The 19,712-nt window shown below is 33.4% G+C and overlaps 1 protein-coding gene across 2 annotated transcripts in view; it reads left to right on the top strand.

The window, feature by feature from the left end:
• Positions 1-19,712, top strand: part of Tgi (Tondu-domain-containing Growth Inhibitor) — a 46,240-nt gene that overhangs the window by 8,434 nt on the left and 18,094 nt on the right. For both annotated transcript variants that reach the window (XM_076409544.1, XM_076409545.1), the window contains exon 2: positions 5,792-5,933. In XM_076409544.1, the coding sequence (XP_076265659.1) occupies positions 5,804-5,933 (130 nt within the window). In that variant the 5' untranslated portion in view covers positions 5,792-5,803. The remainder of the gene's footprint in view (positions 1-5,791; positions 5,934-19,712) is intronic.

Below are 19,712 nucleotides of genomic sequence, written 5' to 3'. Positions count from 1 at the left end.
GATTAATGCCGTATTGCTTAAAATAGCTTCGTAAATAAGCCATTTTCTCACGTAAAAAGTAAACAATAAAAATGGTTAATGTGGGTTATCCCTAAAAGATAAACATATACTATCGCGGACTTTTTTGTAGACCTTTTTATCTAACTCGTAGGGTTAAGCAGCGTTTTTGCTAATTGCTAAATAAGCCTAAAAAAATAAGTTAATTTACGACATCACGTTAGAAACCTCTAAAATTAGCAATGTTGCCTTAGTATATTATGCATGTATTATACATATAAACCTTCCTCTTGAATCACTCTATCTATTGAAAAAAACCGCATCAAAATCCGTTGCGTAGTTTTAAAGATTTAAGCGCACATAGGGATATAGGGACAGAAAAGGCGACTTTGTTTTATACTATGTAGTGATGTAACAGGTATAAATCAAGTAGTACGAGCGTTTATGAACAAACATCGAGAGAGTTAAATTAAATCCAAAAAGTCAATCAAAAAAATTTTATGTTAATTTTATATTATTTTATTTTTATATTTGTCCGCCCTGTTATATATTCTACTTGTTATATTGTTGCATATTTATTTTATTCATGTTTATTCTGTTTTGTTTTGTCCACTAAGAATACTTTATAATATATATCAGAGTACTAATTAAATAAATATACGTTTAAGTGACTAAATAACACAAAAGTTTTGAAGTAATTATAATTTATAAAAATTCGACAGAATGTTGTACTTGTACAGAATCTTGTACCAAAACACCCGCAGCCAATTACTTCGTTGGAGATTGAAATCTACTCCATTTCTCACTCTCTGCGCCAAAACTCCTCATAATTGGTCAGCTGTTGATATTGAGTTCTGGAGATTGTGGCCAGGGAAGATATTTGATGAGGTGTTGAGCCACTATTTGCTTTTCACAGCTGCAGTTCTTCGTAGAATAGATTTGTAGTAGCGTTGGGAACTATCGATAAAAACAGTCGATAGTCGCGAAACAGTCGATAGCCAAAAAACTAGCGACTGAAAATTGTAATTACTTTTTCAATTAGTGATGTCAAACGAAGATGTACGAACCCTTTCCTGTATAAATTATGAGAAAGGAAACGTTCACGTACTAACTTTAAAAAAGAAAAGGAAAAAATAATTACTGAATACTATTAACATTCAATTTATAATTTCATTTTAAACGAAGTAGAATTACTTTAATATTTGAATGTTCTGTGGATTTATAAAAAGGAATGGAATACTGCAAAAGAAACGATTAGCGACCGGTTACGAGCAATGGGGAAAATTCAAAAGATGGGAAGATGGGTGCCACATCAATTGGGTGACAGGCAAATGGAAAATCGAAAATCGTCTATGAAATTCTGCTTGAAAGGTATTATTATCACTTGGCGAAGCCGGCCAATCGACTCCAAGGCCAAATTGTGTGATGTGTTTGGTAGGACCAGAGTGGCGTGGTGTATTACGACCTGCTGAATCTTGGCGAAACAGTTAATAGGGATCGCTATTGACAACAAATGATCAATTTGAACCAAGCATCGATAGAAGAACGCCCAGAATGGTTCCGAAGACACGGCAAAATGATTTTGCAGCACAATAACGCGCCGTCCCATAAAGCAAAACCGGCACCCGCCGTACCCTCCAGACCTTGCCCCATCCGACTATCGACTTTTCGCAACTATGGTACACGCGCTTGCCGAGCAGCACTTCGCCAATTTCGAAGAACTTAGAAAATGGCTTGATGGATGATTTTGCTCAAAGGACAATCAATTTTTTTTTGGAATGGCATCTATAAATTGCCTGAAAGATGGACAAGATGTCTGAAATTAAATGGCCAATATTTTGAATAAACACATTTTCCGTTTTCGTGAAAATTGGGTAGTTTTTTCCGAAAAAAAAACTATAATGATCTTCTGGTCCACTTGGTAATGTATTTACGCTTACGATATAGGAAAAAAATGTCATCGCCTAATGGTTGTTTAAATGAATGGTTATTGTTTATACGTTGCACTTCGGGTGACAATAACAAGAAAACAAGTCATTATCTTGAAAAAAGGCAAAATGTGGAAACATCTACATCAAGTAAAATAAATGAGCTATTGTGCACCCACTTTGTGCATACTACCTGGATAATTTTAGAAAATCAATTGGATCATAATAGCGGTACGTGATAATATGTCCATTTTTTTTTAAATACAAAAATTATTATTTTCTCAATAAGATACACACATTATAAGTTTGATGACAAGACAATAATTTGTGACAAAAATATTGCAGCAATTAGCCCTTTAACATTTTTATAACAATATTAATTTGAAAAAAAAATTATTTGAAAACAGTTGATGTAGCTTCAGTGTTACCAAAATAAAATAAATACTTACTAGTTATTAGTTTCGAATAGAGTTTATTTGTTTTTAAAATATATCGATCCTAGAATCTATGAATTTTCATTCGCCATTTATTTAACTTTTGGGCGATGTTAGTTTCAGTTGAAGACTGAGTTATGCTTCTTTTGGATTATTCACAAACTCCAAACTATGTAAGCTGCTGATGGGGTTTTAAGTATTTTCCCCTCCCATTTTTTCGTTACATCATTCTGAAACCTTTTTTCAAACATATTTTGATAAATTGACTTGAAGAAGATATAACTTTCGAGGAAAATATAACTTTTGGAGTGACAAGAAGCCGGCGGGAGATATATCGGTGGTTTTTCGATGGTATTCATTGAATTTTTGGCACTAGTTGAGCGGTGGGGCGATTTATGTTCAAATAATAGCTTAAAATGGTATGAATTCGTTCGTGAGACACAGAAAGATCATCTATCTCTCAAATTTAAACAGTGATTTTCAGTCATAACTCCCTCGACTTTAGCTATATTATGGTACATTATTTTATATTGCTAGTTCGTGTTACAGCAATAAGACTAAATAAAACATCTTTCATATTTCAGTGTCAACACTCCACAGTTCATGATGATTTTGATTTTTTCTAATTCTATTGATTTTTGCTCCCTTTCCAAAACAAAGTGTGTTCTGTATGTTTTTTTGTCCGGCTTTGCAAAATTTACTTTTCTTGTTATTCTTTCCCCCTTTTCTCTCACATCAAGGGCTTGGTCTATCTTGGTCAAGGTGACAGTACGGTCCTCATAATGTTGAGATAGTCGCAATGATATATTATCATTCATCTGGATTTCTACTGTAATAAAACTGAAGACAGCATTTTCTCATTGTTCTCACCAGACCATTTACAGCACCTGGTATAAGCCAAACATGTGGATTTTAAAATCCTATTGGCCCTTGGTTGGACATTTATGTTTGTTACTGTTTATAATTTAACAGAAATTCGAGTTACGCCAGTACCCAGGCTGGGTAAGACCGGATATTTTCCGGCATGATCTCTAAGTTGGCTACTCGCCAGTCGGTGGATTTAATGCCGAGAACCGTGGTTCGGAGCCTACGTTAAGTTAGGTCTAGTTCAGATAAACTTTAGTTGGTAAAAAAGAGCAAGAAATATCTAAAGTATCATGCCCCTCTTACCTGTTTTTTTTTGTAGGATTTTGCATATTTTGCTTTTGTTGTTATCTTTTGTTTCTCACTATTATGTGACTGCTTTCCTGTTTCCATTTTTTTGTTCGCTTTTATTCTACAATTTTCCCGCAGTATTATTCTATTTTATTTTTCTATTATTGGTCAAAACAAATTGAAAAAATGAACTGTAACAACAGCCCGAGCATGTAATCTACCGATAAAAAAATAGTACCAAAGAGGGACCGCGGTGACTGATAACCTCGCATTCCGTTACGGATAAAACCAGTGGCGTACCGCGTTTTTTATTTTCATCATTGATTATTTGAAATAAACGTTGACGGTCACACATTATCACATAAAGCTCAGAAGATATTCAATAGTAAATTTATTTTAGTTTTTTTAACGTTATTCTGTGTTCCAAGTGATCAACAGTGTACAAATTTGTGGGGTGTGTAAATTGTCTTTTGGTGCTATATGATGATTTAGTGTGGATGCGGTTGAACTCAAATAATGAAACAAAACTTTATTCTCGTCACGAAAAAGGCAGTACTCAGTCTCTCGTCATTCAATTACCCGATTAATTAATTAAGGTAAACAATTACATTATGATTTAAATTCAAGGGATCACTCCTGTATTTGCTCTACACTGCTGATATCCCAACAACAAAACAGTCAGCACTTGGAACATTGACACAGTCATTATAGCAAAAGACATATCTCTACTTATAGTCAAAGTAGGAATATGAGTCAATAAGATCTACAAATGGAGCTAGGAATTGGTAAATACTGCTTAATAGCTCGAAACTTGTCCATGTCTATTTAGAGTTGCGGCGAAATGGCATAAACTTAATTAAGTTACTTGCGGGATGCCCGGTACCTTAGCAAAATCAAAGAACTGTACTGGTTAGTCGGAAGGTACTTCCAACTTGACCTAAGACGATTGGTTCAGTCAATTATAAAGAGGTTGCACTAAAATAACAAGCCGACTAATAATCTAAAACTGCGAAAATAAAGTTAACCTTAAGGTTACTGAATCACAGCAATGTGGGAGCAATAACAGGTCAATTGAAAAGTCCCCGGCCTACCATAGTAAAACACATTTTTTTGGCAAAATTAGGTTTTTTTTATTCAACAAAATACCCTTCAAGGGTGATACCCTGATTATAGCGACCCTCCAACTTTTAGATACCATTTTTCAGATCTGGAGAATACGGTGGACTCGAATTCAATTCGAAGCCCAATTCATGGATTTTCACCATCGTTTTCACTGACTTGTGACAGGGTGAATTGTCTTGGTGAAGCAACACTTTATTTTTCTTCGAGTGCGGCCGTTTTTCGCCGATTTCGTCCTTCAAACGGTCCAATAACGCTGTGTGTTATTCTGGAGTGACATGTTGGACCGGATCAGTGGGACAGCCTCTGGGCTTACTAAAACACTAAACCGAAACCGCCTCACAGTTGACCCCCGTGGATCGCTACTGCTACTGCATTAAATTTGGCGATATGGCACCCGCTGATCGGGCAGCCGTTATTGGGCACGAGGGCCCGGCGATTCTATTGATTCGCGAACTTGAGTTAATACACGACTGGATACTGCGTATGGGGGCAATAGTTATGACTGCAGCGACGGATGAAGTCGTTTCAGCCTGGAAAAGGCGGAGGTTAGTGGTGACGCGGTGCTAAATTGCCACCATGTCGACCAGCTCGCGAACAAGCGCGTTTTCAGAAAAACTTGTCTGAGTTGTTGTTTGTGGAATGATTAAAATATGAAGAGTTTGATTTCTGGAGTGTCAGTTTCCCTATGAATTTGATTACTTCTGACAAACCATGGAGCGTTTAAAATTCTCCTGAGGAGCTTATTTTGGAAAACTTGAAGCAGTTTCACCTAGTTGGGTGTAACAAACTTGAAGTAGACATTAGATCTGTAGAGGAGTACTTACCGAATTAACATCTTGTAAAATAAGCATTTGATGGAGATGGAAAGTCTGCTAGAAAGACACATCAGAGGAGATTGCAGGTTTGCTATCCCCATCTCCACAATTGGATTCCATAGGTCCAATTCGGTTTTATAATATGATTATACAACTTATTATATACGGATAATTGAGATTTTCTTCCAATTAACCAATACATTTTTTATATTGTTTAATGAGCTTCTAGAAATGTTGGTATTCCTGAGTAGCGCTATAAATCTAGTAAATTTTTTAATCTATTGCAACTCTTGCTCTATGTTTGTAATGCTATATGAATATTTTTTTGTTTTATTTACAGAACTGCCTTTAAATGATTACCTCTCATTCAACGGTGGAGAAATACTGTGGATCCGGCATGGATACCGCAGAAGAATCGCCCCTGGACGTATTATCCAGGGCAGCCACGATGGTGCAGGAAAACCAACAGGCCTCGTTAGCAGGTTAGTGCCGTTTTCATTAAAATATCTCCCATTCAGGTCAGCAACGACACAGAATGGCGTATAAATATCGGAGAGATTTGATTAGCGAGACAACGCTGCTCAATCGGGTCGAGAATTCTCCCAATTAACAACAATAAAGTCGATGGCGATGGACCCAGCGAGCGGGAAGGTCTACGAAATTAATCGGCGTGATTCGCGAACCTTGGACGGAGCGCGGTTTTCATTAATGCATGGTGCAAGCCAACCGTGAACTCTTATTTCAGTTTAAATTATGCGATTATGGCTAATAAGAAAGGCCTGCACCGGTCTGAACACATCGAATATCTAGAGACCGTCACAGACGGCCACGGTTATATGTTTTATTGTTTTGTTTTAAATGTAAAATTCTGGTCCCCTTTCCCGATTCGCGTTTGTTTTTATCGGAACCTTGAGTAAGGTCTGTTTGCCAAATATGTCTTCTCAGAACTGTGTGCTTACGGTTTACGATAACGACGCATATACGGGATTTGTCACTAAGGCGATTTTAAAATAAAATGGAATAAGCTGTATGTGAATTATTAAGGGGGTAAAATCAGTGATTTTCCTATTTTCAAAGCTAAGCTGTTCATTAAGAATATGCCATTAAGAGAGTTTACCAAAATTTAAATTATTTTCGGAGATATAGTCAATCCAAAGTAGCAGTGAACTCACGTCATCTTAATTTATGACGTCAAAACGGTACAATGTTGTCGCATTTAACATTTTTGACAATATATTGGATATTAATATAACCGCATTGTGGAACGATATTTTTCAATATTGTTAATGTAATAGGGTAAAAAGATTAAAATTGTGAATGATAAATAGTAAAACATTTTTGACTGTTTTTTTTGACAATAATATTTCAAGCACTCTCTCGATTTCTGTTAAAAATATTTCCGTCAATAATAAATAAAGTATTTACTTTATTTAAATAAGCTCTAGTAGTTATTGTGCGATCATTTTTAATTATGTCATGGACTAGTTTTTTTTTCTATGATTAGATGTAATTTTTATGTACTATTTATGGTTTTGTACATCTTTAGTTTTTAGATTTTGTGTAAGTTCTATTGTATTGTCTGTATTTATTATAGTATATTATTCAAAAATAACAATTAACATATTAAAATACAATAAAACATTTGTGGGGCATTATTTCATTCCTTTATATAAATCCACAGAACATTCAAATATAAAAGTGATTCTACTTCGTTTAAAATGAAATTATAAATTGTATGTTAATAGTATTCAGTAATTATTATTTTCCTTTTTTTTCTAAAGTTAGTACGTGAAGGAATACGTTCATCTGTCTCGCTTATACTAACGTTGGAAATATAAACACATATAAAATTAAGTGCTCCAAGCAACTATCTCCGTCTTTTCCTGTCCCACAATTTATACATGAAAAGGTTTTTACATCTTCTTCTGATATCACGAATTGAAAAAAACAGTCGAACCATACATTTGACTGAAAATAGTCATTACTATTTTCATTCGCTAGTTTTTTGACTATCCATTATTTGGACTGTTTTGTGACTATCGACTGTTTTCAGTCTAAAACTGTTTAAAAAACACTTGAACGATCCAAAAATTTAAAGGTGTAAAATATCAGTTGGAATTGTAAGTACGATAGATATTCGGAACGATTTGTGATTTCCCTGATTGGTACATGTCTTTGTCTGTGTTTTAGGGAAAAAAGATTAAGATATTATAAACAAATTATAAACTCTCATTTACAACGGATTATATAAGAAGCAATATGAAAAAACCAATGGAATTTTGTTGATAGCTTCTTCCCAAGCTTGATATAATAGTTGTCAAGTGCGGCTTATCACCATAGGAAACACCCAAATCCGCAACGATCAATATTTTTTCAGCGTCAGCATTGACATTCCCCTGTTATCTTATCGATATTTAATTTATTTATTTAACCTTGGGTTCGTTGAACCGATTGAAAAATGATGTCTGCGTTCGGAACCATTGAGGCAGCCGCCCGCGGTCCGCCGAGCGTAACGCGAAAAACCACCGAACCGTCCCTGTTCCGTAGCTCGATGGCGGCCGGGGTTGTTCTTCGCTTCGGTGTCAATGTCGCCCGACGAAAAATAATCATCGAACCGGATTTTCCTCGGATTCGGCATTGTCAAGGCGCATAGCACCGGAAAGAGGCGACGGCGGAACCTCGTCCTCGTTTTGTAGCTCGATCGTTTTCTGTATTGTTTTTTTTTTCTGACAAAATGTTGTTCGCCAAAATGAGAATCATCGAACACTGTGGAGCTATTCCTGTTGTTCGGTTGGAAGCTCTGTAATGTAAATGCAGCAATTGTATATTCTATCCATTAAAACATTGAAATCATATCGTCTCAATTCATGACGTCAAAACCTAGCAATATTGCCGGTTCATTTTGGCTTTGATATGTAACAACATTCTAATGTAAATAAAATAATTAAACAAAAATGCTATAACATATAATTGATTTTAACGTTAAAGTATATCTAATGCATATATTATCGAGTGACCTAAACTACATTTAATTATACAGTCACAAACGTTTGTAGGTGAGGGTTGTTTTATAATATTTACATTAAATTTTTTCAAACCATCTATGGTATCCCCTGAAGGCCTAATCTGCCTAATTAACAATTGTATTTCCAAGTAATGTATTTTACTTTTATTAGAGAGCATACTTACCTTTTTATATTTAATGCTTGTTTCTTTCGTTGCTGTTTTCTTGTCGAGTCATTCCAATAATGCATACGCCATATCTGCAAAGCAGTTTATATTCGTTCTCTCCTGAACCATTTTAACTAAATGCTCATGTATATTCTGAACAGCTACACAAATACATATGCACATAAATCTTTCACACTCTATAATACGATTTTCTATAATTGTCCTATATTAATTAACAGATTAATTGAAAAGTCCCGGTCTAACGCATAGATGGCGCTACTAGAATTAAATCCATATATTTTTTAGTTAGCCCTAACTCTCAAAAGAGGCGTGTATAAATTTGACAGCTGTCGGATCATTAATTTGTGAATTATAGCATTATGAGTAAATCAACTTTTGTTATTGTGTAAAAAAATGGATAAAAATTTCGCGTGTTGATAAAATATTGCTTTTTGAATATTTGGGTATGAGAAAGCTCTTTGCGCGAGCTCACTTTTGACCAAAAACAACGACGAGTTAATGATTCGGAGCAGTGTTTGAAGATGATCAAGCGTAATAAACCCGAGTTTTTTTGTCAATATGTGATTATGGATGAAACATGGCTCCATCATTTCACTCCAAAGTCCAATCGACAGTCATCCGAATCGGCTGCACACGATGAACCCGTTGCAAAGCGTGGGAAAACTCAACAGTCAGCTGGCAAGGTTATGGCGTCTATATTTTGGGATGCACATGGAATAATTTTCTTTGGTTACCTTGAGAAAGGAAGAACCATCAACAGAGACCATTACATAGCGTTATTGGACCGTTTAAAGGACGAAATCGCCGAAAACAGCCGCATTTGAAGAGTAAGAAAGTGCTGCTTCACCAAGACAATGCACCGTGTCACAAGTCAATGAAAACGATGGCAAAATAACATGAATTGGGCTTCGAATTGTTTCCTTGTCCACCATATCCTCCAGATCTGGCCCCAGCGACTATTTCCTGTTCACAGATCTCAAAAGAATGCTCGCTGGGAAGAAATTTTCGTCGAATGAAGAGGTGATCGCCGAAACTGAGGCCTATTTTGAAGCAAAGGACAAATCGTACATCGACAATCGACAAACAGTATATCACCCTTGGAGGGAATTATGTGGAATAACAAAAATTACCAAAAAAATGTGTTTTACTATGGTAGGCCAGGGACCTTTCAATTGACCTCTTGTTATATACTCTCTTTTAGCTGTTTCCACTCTCATCACACTGTCTTGGTAATTGTCAGAATTGAATCATAATCCCACATCCAGAAAGTTTCATTCCGTCACTTTCTGAACCACAAACAGTTCTTGCTTGTATCTCTTTCTCGACTTGCATGTGTATTGTAGTAACTCTTCACCAGATCCCATATCATTTTGATTTGATTGAATTTGGAGTGATAAGGAGGAAGACGCTACACTATGTGGCCATATTGTTCAGCCATCTATCCTTCTGTATATCGTTTTTCTGGCGTATTTCTAAAATTTATTTATATATAACATTTTATTTATATTAACCGAATAATAATTTGAAATAACCCTCTTTAACATGGTGTCTTCAAAATTTAATTTATTTTACGCGAAGATTAAGTGATTCCTTAATCAGCCTTTGCCGATCCACTAGTTGGGACCTTTTCCATCAGTGTGCTATGATACGGTGATTTGTCCTTAACCATAACTCATGGCCCCTCCTAGTTCGTTAACAGCTGATTTTGAAACCAGAGCAAAAACTTTTGGTTCATTTCTCCATAGTAGTATCTCTTGAACTTGGAGGGAAACACTAATTCTGCACCAGGAATAAAACCATTCCTATTTCTAGCACGAAGAACAATATATCTTCAATAAATTATTTTAAAAAATATTATGATTAACAAATCAAATGTTACTCTTTTTATTAACGTCTTGCCAAACGTGACCTAATATTCCATTTTGAAATATCTATGTCTATACCCAAATTGAAATAAGAAATCTTCCTTAATTTTATTATATGCTTGTAGCGACCTTGAGGCATGTCGAATTTTACATCGTAGAATAACGGTCTACAAAAACCCAGAAATATAATCCCAGATGTTGAACACGGGCGGGGTGCCAGCAGCGCGAACTAGAACCCGACAACGAATAGCTGGCGGCAACCCCGAGACGTTTATCTGGGATGTTATTGAAAGGTATTTCGATTCATTCAGTGCTCAATCATCGTTTGGTTCAGACGTGCCACCATCGACTGCCCAAGCCTCGTTTCCAGGTAACACCGCTGCCATCCGTTTTATCTAATTGTATTTTTCACATTTCTTATAGCCAATAAATAACGGTCATATAATGTAAACACCACTGTTTCATTTCGTTTTACCTCTATTCACCGGGTCACATCATTTACCCTAAATGCTTTTAAAAACTGTATTATTTTAAAAGCAATGTTTGGAAGTTCCATTAGATCTCTTTACACTATTTAAATCCTATGTTTCCTAACAGTGTATGAAAGGATGATTTACATCCCTCAAAAAGCTGCATGTCCCTAAGTTTTCTATGAATACTTTCTAGACTAAAAGTTATCTTTGAAATAATCATATTAAATTATGATTATATTGAAAAAATTACTTTGTTTGAGCGATTTTAGTAGTAATATTCGGTGCAGCTGCAACACAATACAAATATTTCCAATAAAAACCATTTAATAGTATCAATAATTATTGATTGATTGATTAATATAGAAGTAAGTACCTCTCTAACGTATTTTAATGGTAAGAAATGTCCCTCGTTACGTCGTTCCTGTTCGAAGTTGTTTGATTAAGAACATAATATGTTTCTTACTATTTATTACACAAATATTAAGCAGCGATGTTAAATTTATTAAAACAAGCAAAGCGCCAAAACAACATTAGTAGACGAATTTTATAGGATTCGGTTGCGTGTTGGGACGCATCAGACAGCATTGCGTCTCTTTTTAACTAGAATAAAATGAGAAGGAAAATATAGTCTGATATTAAAACGAATTTACAAATTGCAATAGGCAATACATTATACATCTTGATGACGTCAGTTCACTGCTATTTTTGATAAACTATACATCTTGTTTGTTTTCCTGTAATCTGTTTTTTTTTCTTGCCATAGAAGAACTTTTGTCTTATCTTAATCCCCGGAAGAAAAAAGAACTCTTCCCAATATTTAATAAACAATGAGTCGTTTTTTTCGGGGCCCTTGGTTCTGCAGTAATAAGTGTAGTGTTTTTTTTTGAAACCCAGGGCGTAAAATAAAGATTATATTTAATAAAAGAATATAAAACAATTTGGCATCTTAAATAACTAAAATCAGAGATCAAAATAAATGATATAACAACTACTTACACAATGAATAGCAAAATAAATAAATTACATAAGCATGCGTTCTGTTCTGAAAACATTGTAAAAACGTACCGGCAACCAATTTTCAATGACAAGGGTGAAATTAAAAATATACATGAGACAATAACAGTGATCGGTGATTATTACGATATATACTTCATGTCAGGTAATACTGAAATAAATATTGACAGTTAATGTGCTGACATCTAAAAGTACGGATAATTAATTATGCTGGTGGATCATAGTATTGATGAATAAAAGTATCGATAAATAAATGTACCGACAAGTACTGATGATGGATACTATAATTTTAATAAAAGACGACGACAATGGTAATCAATAGCAGTGATGGAATAACCAGAATGGTTAACAACAATCATTATAAAACAGGCAATAATGGGAACTGATAGCAAATATAACATATGTACACGGTACGAAGGGAATATAACTCACGACGTACCAGATTATACTCTAAAACTAACAATAATGGAGGTGTTATGAGAGCAAGCGAAGTAGACGCACGAGATCATGTTTCTAAGGTTAGTAGGCCTAGTTAGGATTAATCTAAAAACTCAAATAAATAAATAAGCAATGTTTTTGCTATTGTGCATTCACTTCTCCAGCTCCAGCTATCACGAACGTGCAATGCGTACAAGGGAAAAATCCAAAGACCAAGTACTAGATACTCTACCACCAAGAACCAGCAGAAACCACTTTCTGTGGCGTTCATGTATGCTTCAGGTTATCCATAGATCATAACCACTCATCAGTATCTTTGGCCACTTTGGCGTTAGTTTCTGTTTTATAAAATAGTTATAATTTATATTTAGTGTTGCAGCCATAAAACGAATATCTTTGATTTACTGTGATTTAAGAATTATGGGGAATATACGAGGAAATAATAAAATAGATAACGATAAATGGATAAATAAATAAATAAGTAGAGGATGAGTAATAGAGAATAACAAATAGGGAATAATACATGAAGAATAATAAATGGAAAATAATAAATATAAAAAATAAATGGGAACAGAGAAAACTGGAATACTGAAATAATGAAACTCAACTTGGGCGGCACAAAACATAATAAAATAAACTGAATAAGAAAAAGATAGTGACTCTGAGCATCGCTTTTTCAGAAGTTCACTCTTAGAAGCTTCACCTCTTGAACCTCTTAAGATATCATATAGGTAAATACAGCCCTCGAGGAAACATCAATAATGTTGCCATTCATGGCACTAATTTCTGTTGCTAAGTATTCGCAAAAGTGACAAATTCGTTAAAAAATAGCGGCAATCCGGTTTGGTTCCTTTACAGTATCGTTCAAACCTTTTTAAAAAAACATCAACGACCCAAAATTAAAAGGTCTAAAATATCGAACTACCAGATGGTATTCTAAGTACTATATTTCATCTAATGGTACATGTCTTTGTATTTTAAGAAAAAAAAGTATTGAGAAAATATAAACATATAAAACTCGCTTTACGTGAGGTAAAAATAGCATCGTCCTCATGTCTGCTTTATCAAATACTTCACATTCTCCCGACTCGTTATTTTAATCATATTACTACATCCCTGTTGAGTGAAAAACAACAAACAACAGCATAGCGTATCATCGAACAAATATGAAACAATTTTATCATCGCACATATTTATTTCCTGCAGCGATAATCTCGAAATGTTTGCACAAGATATATTTAAAAACAATGCGGTCTCTTAGCCTACACATTTAATTTTTAAATTTCAGACGATCGCGGCTATGGTTTGTAACACTAATCATCCTGTAAAGCCTACCGATTGGATTTCGATTATAAATGTTAGCGTATTTATTCATTTTATTTGCATACATTTATTTTGAAACACTCGCATTCCGTTGCCCTTAATTGTACGGAAATTATAATGTTTCGACGTATAGCGATACCATATTTGAGAAGTAAAATTTATTTCTCAATAATTGAATATAATTATATTTGTCGCAATTGCATCATTGATTTGATTGATAAAATATTTTTAACAAAAAAATTGAAGATACTTCAAAAAATAAATAAGGAACGCTAAAATTAAAAAATAATCAAACTTAGATTTTTAACACAAAAAACATTTTAATGTAATTTAACCTATCTACTATACGTATTTTATATTCTACTATATACACACAACCAAAATATATACACAACCAATTCAAACCCAAATATTAATTTAGATATGTTTTGTTGGTAATTTAATTTTTTACATGTCACAAAATTATATTATTATTTTTCCGACTCTCGGCACCGACTTCAGTTGGTAGTAGTTAAAATAATATTGTAAATAGATAAATAGGTTTAGGTAAGTATTAAGCTAAATTGTGTGTATGTAGTAGAATATAAAATACGTGTAGTTGATAGGGTAAATAAGGTTTTTGTTTATTTTTATTTAGTTATTACTAACTGTTGTAATAACTAAATAAAAATAATGTAATATGTACATATTTTATCTTAAGATGTTTTTTTGTATGTTAAAAATCTTAAAAAAAAATTATTATTGATTATTTTTTAATTTTTAGCGAATTTCTTATTTATTTTTTCGAAATCGGTTTAATTTTTTTGTTAAAAATATTTCATTTTTCTCTTTTTGGTGCTAGATATTTACTCAATAAATTAAGCAGTTATTATCTTTCATATTACAATGGGTAGGCCGAGTAAAGGTGCAACCCGTATGAGGAAAAATAGGAATAAAGAAACAATGATTGAAAATAACGAGCCTTTCAGGCCCCGGGGTCCGCTACCTAGTCAAACAAATATATATATATATATATATATATATATATATATATATATATATATATATATATATATATATATATATATATATATAAATACGTATACAAACATATACAGTATATATACAAACATATGTTACAATAATAAAGGAAGTACTGGGAACTCATAAACACTGACAAAGGTAGTAAAATGAACTAGTATAAGAAAATTATCATTAATTTTTTATCAGAAATATTTTAAATTAAATACTAATTAAAATGCATATTTTAATAATTGAAGGTGTTACCGAGTAAATAAAAATTGGGAAACATTTGAAGATAAAAATTTAAATTGAAAATCTGGAAAAAAATGCAGTGAATGCACCATATTTATACAGAGAAATATTTATATGGAAATATTGAAAATATTGAAAATCAAGTCCTTGCATCATATTTAAATAAAGTTATCGTATTGAAAGATTTTTAGAGAAAGTCTTTAATAGGTAGTCCTTAAATAAAGTCTTGGTACTATCTAATATTATTTACAAATATTTTAGAAACCATATTTGTATATGTCATTAATCTATCTCAAAGCAAAATCTTCATCTTGCAGACCATCGTACTTTTCACCTGAAAGAAGTCTCCAATGCATCATTGTTTTTACATAACAATAATTTATTTACCTATGCTCTTTTATAAAAGATATGTTATTTTTTCCTTGTTTCTTTCACTCCTCCCCCTCCATAGTAGTAGTCATTAGATCATTCTGTCTGTCATTCAGGCGGCCATTAGTCACTAATATTATATGTTTTACTGATTAGATTCGAGTCAAATTTTAGTGTGCGCATGCGCCAGTTCCTACATTCCCTTCCATTTATCGTATTCTACACATTTGTGGTAGCTCACGCAGTGGCTTATGGAGTTGTTCTGATCGGTCGCTACAATGTAAAACCCTATGACACCGTTTTTTGTCGAGAACGTACGTCGAACAGATTCACTTGGACCCACCCAGAATATGATATCCATAGCTAAAATGAAATCATATATAATGCATCGTCATCAGTTTCGGATAAAATCTGCACTTTCTTTCATAGTATATAAAAAAACTAGGCCAGACTAACTGCATTAGTTTATGTAAAAACACCTATTTTCATTGGCGATATGATTTTTTTACGTGATAACTTTTATGCTACACCAAATATTATCTGGAAAAAGTAAATCTCTGAAGCAATAACATATTTATATAGTGAAGATTGTCCTCCATTTTCTAAGTAGATCAGACCCAAAATCAAAGAATTCAACTGGTTAGTCGGAAGATACTCTCAACTTGACTTAAATTGAAAGAGATTGATTTATTAGTTTGTTTGGACTTATGGGGTTCAAATATAGGGTTGCACTAAAACATTAAACTAACTAACAGGTCAATTGAAAAGTCCCCGGCTTACCATAGTAAAACACATTTTTTTGGCAAAATTAGTTTTTTTATTCAATATAATTCCCTTCAAGGGTGATATACTGATACTACGGATGGGGAAGCAATTCGAAGGAAAACCAATTCATGGATTTTTTGCAATCGTTTTAACTGACTTGTGACACGGTGTATTGTCTTGGTGAAGCAGCACTTTCTTTTTCTTCAAAATGCGGCCGTTTTTTCGCCGATTTGTCTTCCTTTTTTCAGGTAGTCAATGAAAATTATTCCATGCGCATGCCATCAAAATCAAATCAAACATCAAGGATTGGTATGCTAAGTTCAGACGTGGTCAAATGAGCGCCGAAGACGGTGAACGCAGTGGTTCGAAAAGTTGGAGGGTCGCTATAATCAGTGTATCACTCTTGAAGGGAATTATGTTGTAACAAAAAGAACAAAAAACTAATTTTACTAATTTATTTAATATTTAATTAAAAAATGTGTTTTACTATGGTAGGTCGGGGCTTTTGAATTGACCTGTTATGTAACTTGCCTTGCTAATAAATAGCGTCTTGTCTGCTTGAATTAGAAGATTTAACTATTTCAAAATAATCTTTAGAGAAACTTACTTACTTTTTTTAAATACACAAATATATGTATACTTACTTCTTATTGTTTCTCAGGTCCACCTAATGTAGACAGAATAAATACTGCTGATTCCAGCCCTATATTTATTGCCAAAGAACCCTTCTATATCCGTAAAACTAAATGGTAAACACATGTTATGTATTTCAATTCAATCATGTATATCGGTTATAACACAAAATATAACATGACCTGATTCCCATTTGAGTGTTTCCATAGAAAGTCATTTCATAGAGTAGAACTGCACTAAGTGAATTCAATATCTAACACAAAAGTAATTATCAGATTATTCACTAAGTTCGCGAAATACCGTCTAAAATCCGCGTTATGGAAGAAAATGAACGATTTGCTGTACGTATAACGCATCTGCTCAAGAAATCATCACTAAAATAAGTGAACTAAAGCAGGAATTGTTTCAACGTTCAGCTTATTCACCAGATCTAGCATTTTCTGACCTATCACCTCAAAAAATTATTTCTTGCAAAATTATTTTCAACAGACAAAGGGACAATAGCCAAAGTTTCATTTTTTAGTATATCCAAGTTATTTTCTATCGAACTAACATAATTGTAAATATAAAACCTGTCGCAAAAAAGATATTGAGACCTGTGAACGTATCCAGGACTATATCCAGTTATTTATATGCGGCTCGATTCGCATGTATCAAATGTCCAATTTTCACTGGAATCTTTTGTTTGTCTCGCACCAACCGAATTCCATTGGCATCGGGCAGAGGAGCGTGGAATTTTTTCGCATTGGAAATACGACAAAAATGCTCGTGATCTCGTCAAGCCTCTGCTATTTGACCAAACGATGACCTACGTATCGCAGGAATTGTTTGTATCGGTTAGACATGCGGCAGCCTAGAATATATAGGCGATGATAAAAGATTCACGATAAATATGTGAACGTTTCATGCTATCAGGAATACTTGAAATTTTAACGTGTTAACTACTGTATAAATTTGTTCTTGATTTAAATTATGTTTGCATTTATTCAATAATCATTTTATTTATATTTTTACAAATGATGATAGATATAACATATAGAATTATTAAAATATATAAACATTTTTGATAAAAGTGTAATATAGAGTAGTGTTATTTTCCTGAGCGAATATATATTTGAAATGTCTGTGAAAGTTGCTTTTTTAACAGACTTCAAAAAATGAGGAGGTTCTATATTCGACGGTATATTTTTTTACATGTATGTTCTTTTCAAAAATTCTTTTTTTATTCGAAAGAGTAAACCGAGGTGGTTCGATTGGAACCAAGTCAAGATCTGTTGAGGGGAAGGGGGCGAAATCAAGGAAAACCCTCAAATCAAAGGCAGGTACAAGGTTTTCACAATGCACTATACAACAATACACTATAGTACAATATTTTTTATCCAAAATAATCAAATATTTGTGTCTAATGTTACTGCGGAACTGACGTGACGGCTGATGTGAAGTCGTTCAATGCAAAAGCCATTTTTAAGCAACTGCTTCTACATTTAGAGCGTTCAGCTCATACGCGGAGGTCGCGGGTTCGGTTCCCGGCGGGGACGACAGCTTTTTGTAGTTCGGATAGAGATTTCTTAAATCTCTTAGGCTAGGTAGCGGACCCCGGGGCTTGAAGCGTTCCTTATTTTCAATTATTGTTTCTTTATTTCTATTTTTCCTCATACGGGCTACATCTTTACTTGGCCTACCCATTGTAATACTTATCTAACACTAAAAGGAGAAAAATAAAATATTTTTAACAAAAAAATTGAGCCGACATCAAAAAATAAATAAGGAACTCATTAAAAGTTAAAAAATAATCAAACCTAGAATTTTAACACAAAAAAAAAAACGTTTTAAAACAAAATATGTACATAATAATTGTTGTAATAACTAAATAAAAATAAATAAAAACCTTATTTAACCTTATTTAACACGTATTTTATATTCTACTATATACACACAATTTAGCTTAATATGTACCTAAACCTATTTATCTATTTACAATAGTATTTCAGCTACTACCAACTGGTTACTTTGAAGTCGGTACTGAACCCAAACAATACAAAATTAATATGTTAGTTTAATTTGGTGACATATACATATATATATAAATCACGAAGAAAAGGACTGGCCAGTGACAAAGTTAGAAATCATCCCAGAAGATATCCGGTCTTACCCAGCCCGGTTACTGGCGTGGCTGGGATGGTTATTCTTTGTCGGATTTTCCACTGTTGCCATAAAGACCTTATATAGAACCTATAAAAAACTAATATCTGTGTTCGTTTACAGAAAATTAAAAAAATATCTTCGTTCAAAGTAAGATTAAGTCTTAAATATTTTCAGTTATTTTAAATAATTTTAGTTGAAGCACCATATTTGCCATACTTGTCGTTTATTGACACAAATTATCTTGGTTGTTCGTCTAATCATAATTTCAGTCAGGATTTATCGTATGTTGGTTGATTTTTCGTATATATTATGCCTGAACTTTTAATGTAAGATTATTTAAAATTGAGGCCTCTTTTTAGACATTAGGGATATTTAATCTGGTTAATCACAGATTCAAGAACATACTATTTCTCATGGAGAATACTTTACAATACAATAAATATAATAAACATAAAATAATATGATAAGGTCGCGTCCTGAAACATAAAAGGCAAGCTTTATTTTAACAATTTTAACACTTATAGGATCACCAACGTAAAATTGAATAATAGTTTTTGTTATCATTAAGAGGTCAATTGAAAAATCTCCGGCCTGACACATAGATGGCGCTACTAGAATTAAATCCATGTTTTTTAGTTAGCCCTAACCCTCAAAAGATGTGTGTATAAATTTGACAGCTGTCGGATCATTAGTTTGTGAATTATAGCATTTTGAGTGAAGCAACTTTCGTTATTGTGAAAAAAAGTGGATAAAAAGGAACTTCGCGTGTTCATAAAATGTTGCTTTTTGA

Source organism: Rhynchophorus ferrugineus, unplaced genomic scaffold (genome assembly GCF_030347505.1).
Source record: "Rhynchophorus ferrugineus isolate W39M unplaced genomic scaffold, kcgeb_rfMv2 rfM7, whole genome shotgun sequence".
NCBI lineage: Eukaryota > Metazoa > Arthropoda > Insecta > Coleoptera > Curculionidae > Rhynchophorus > Rhynchophorus ferrugineus.
The sequence above is the reverse complement of the archived record's forward strand: the minus strand, read 5'-3'. Positions and strand labels throughout refer to the sequence as shown.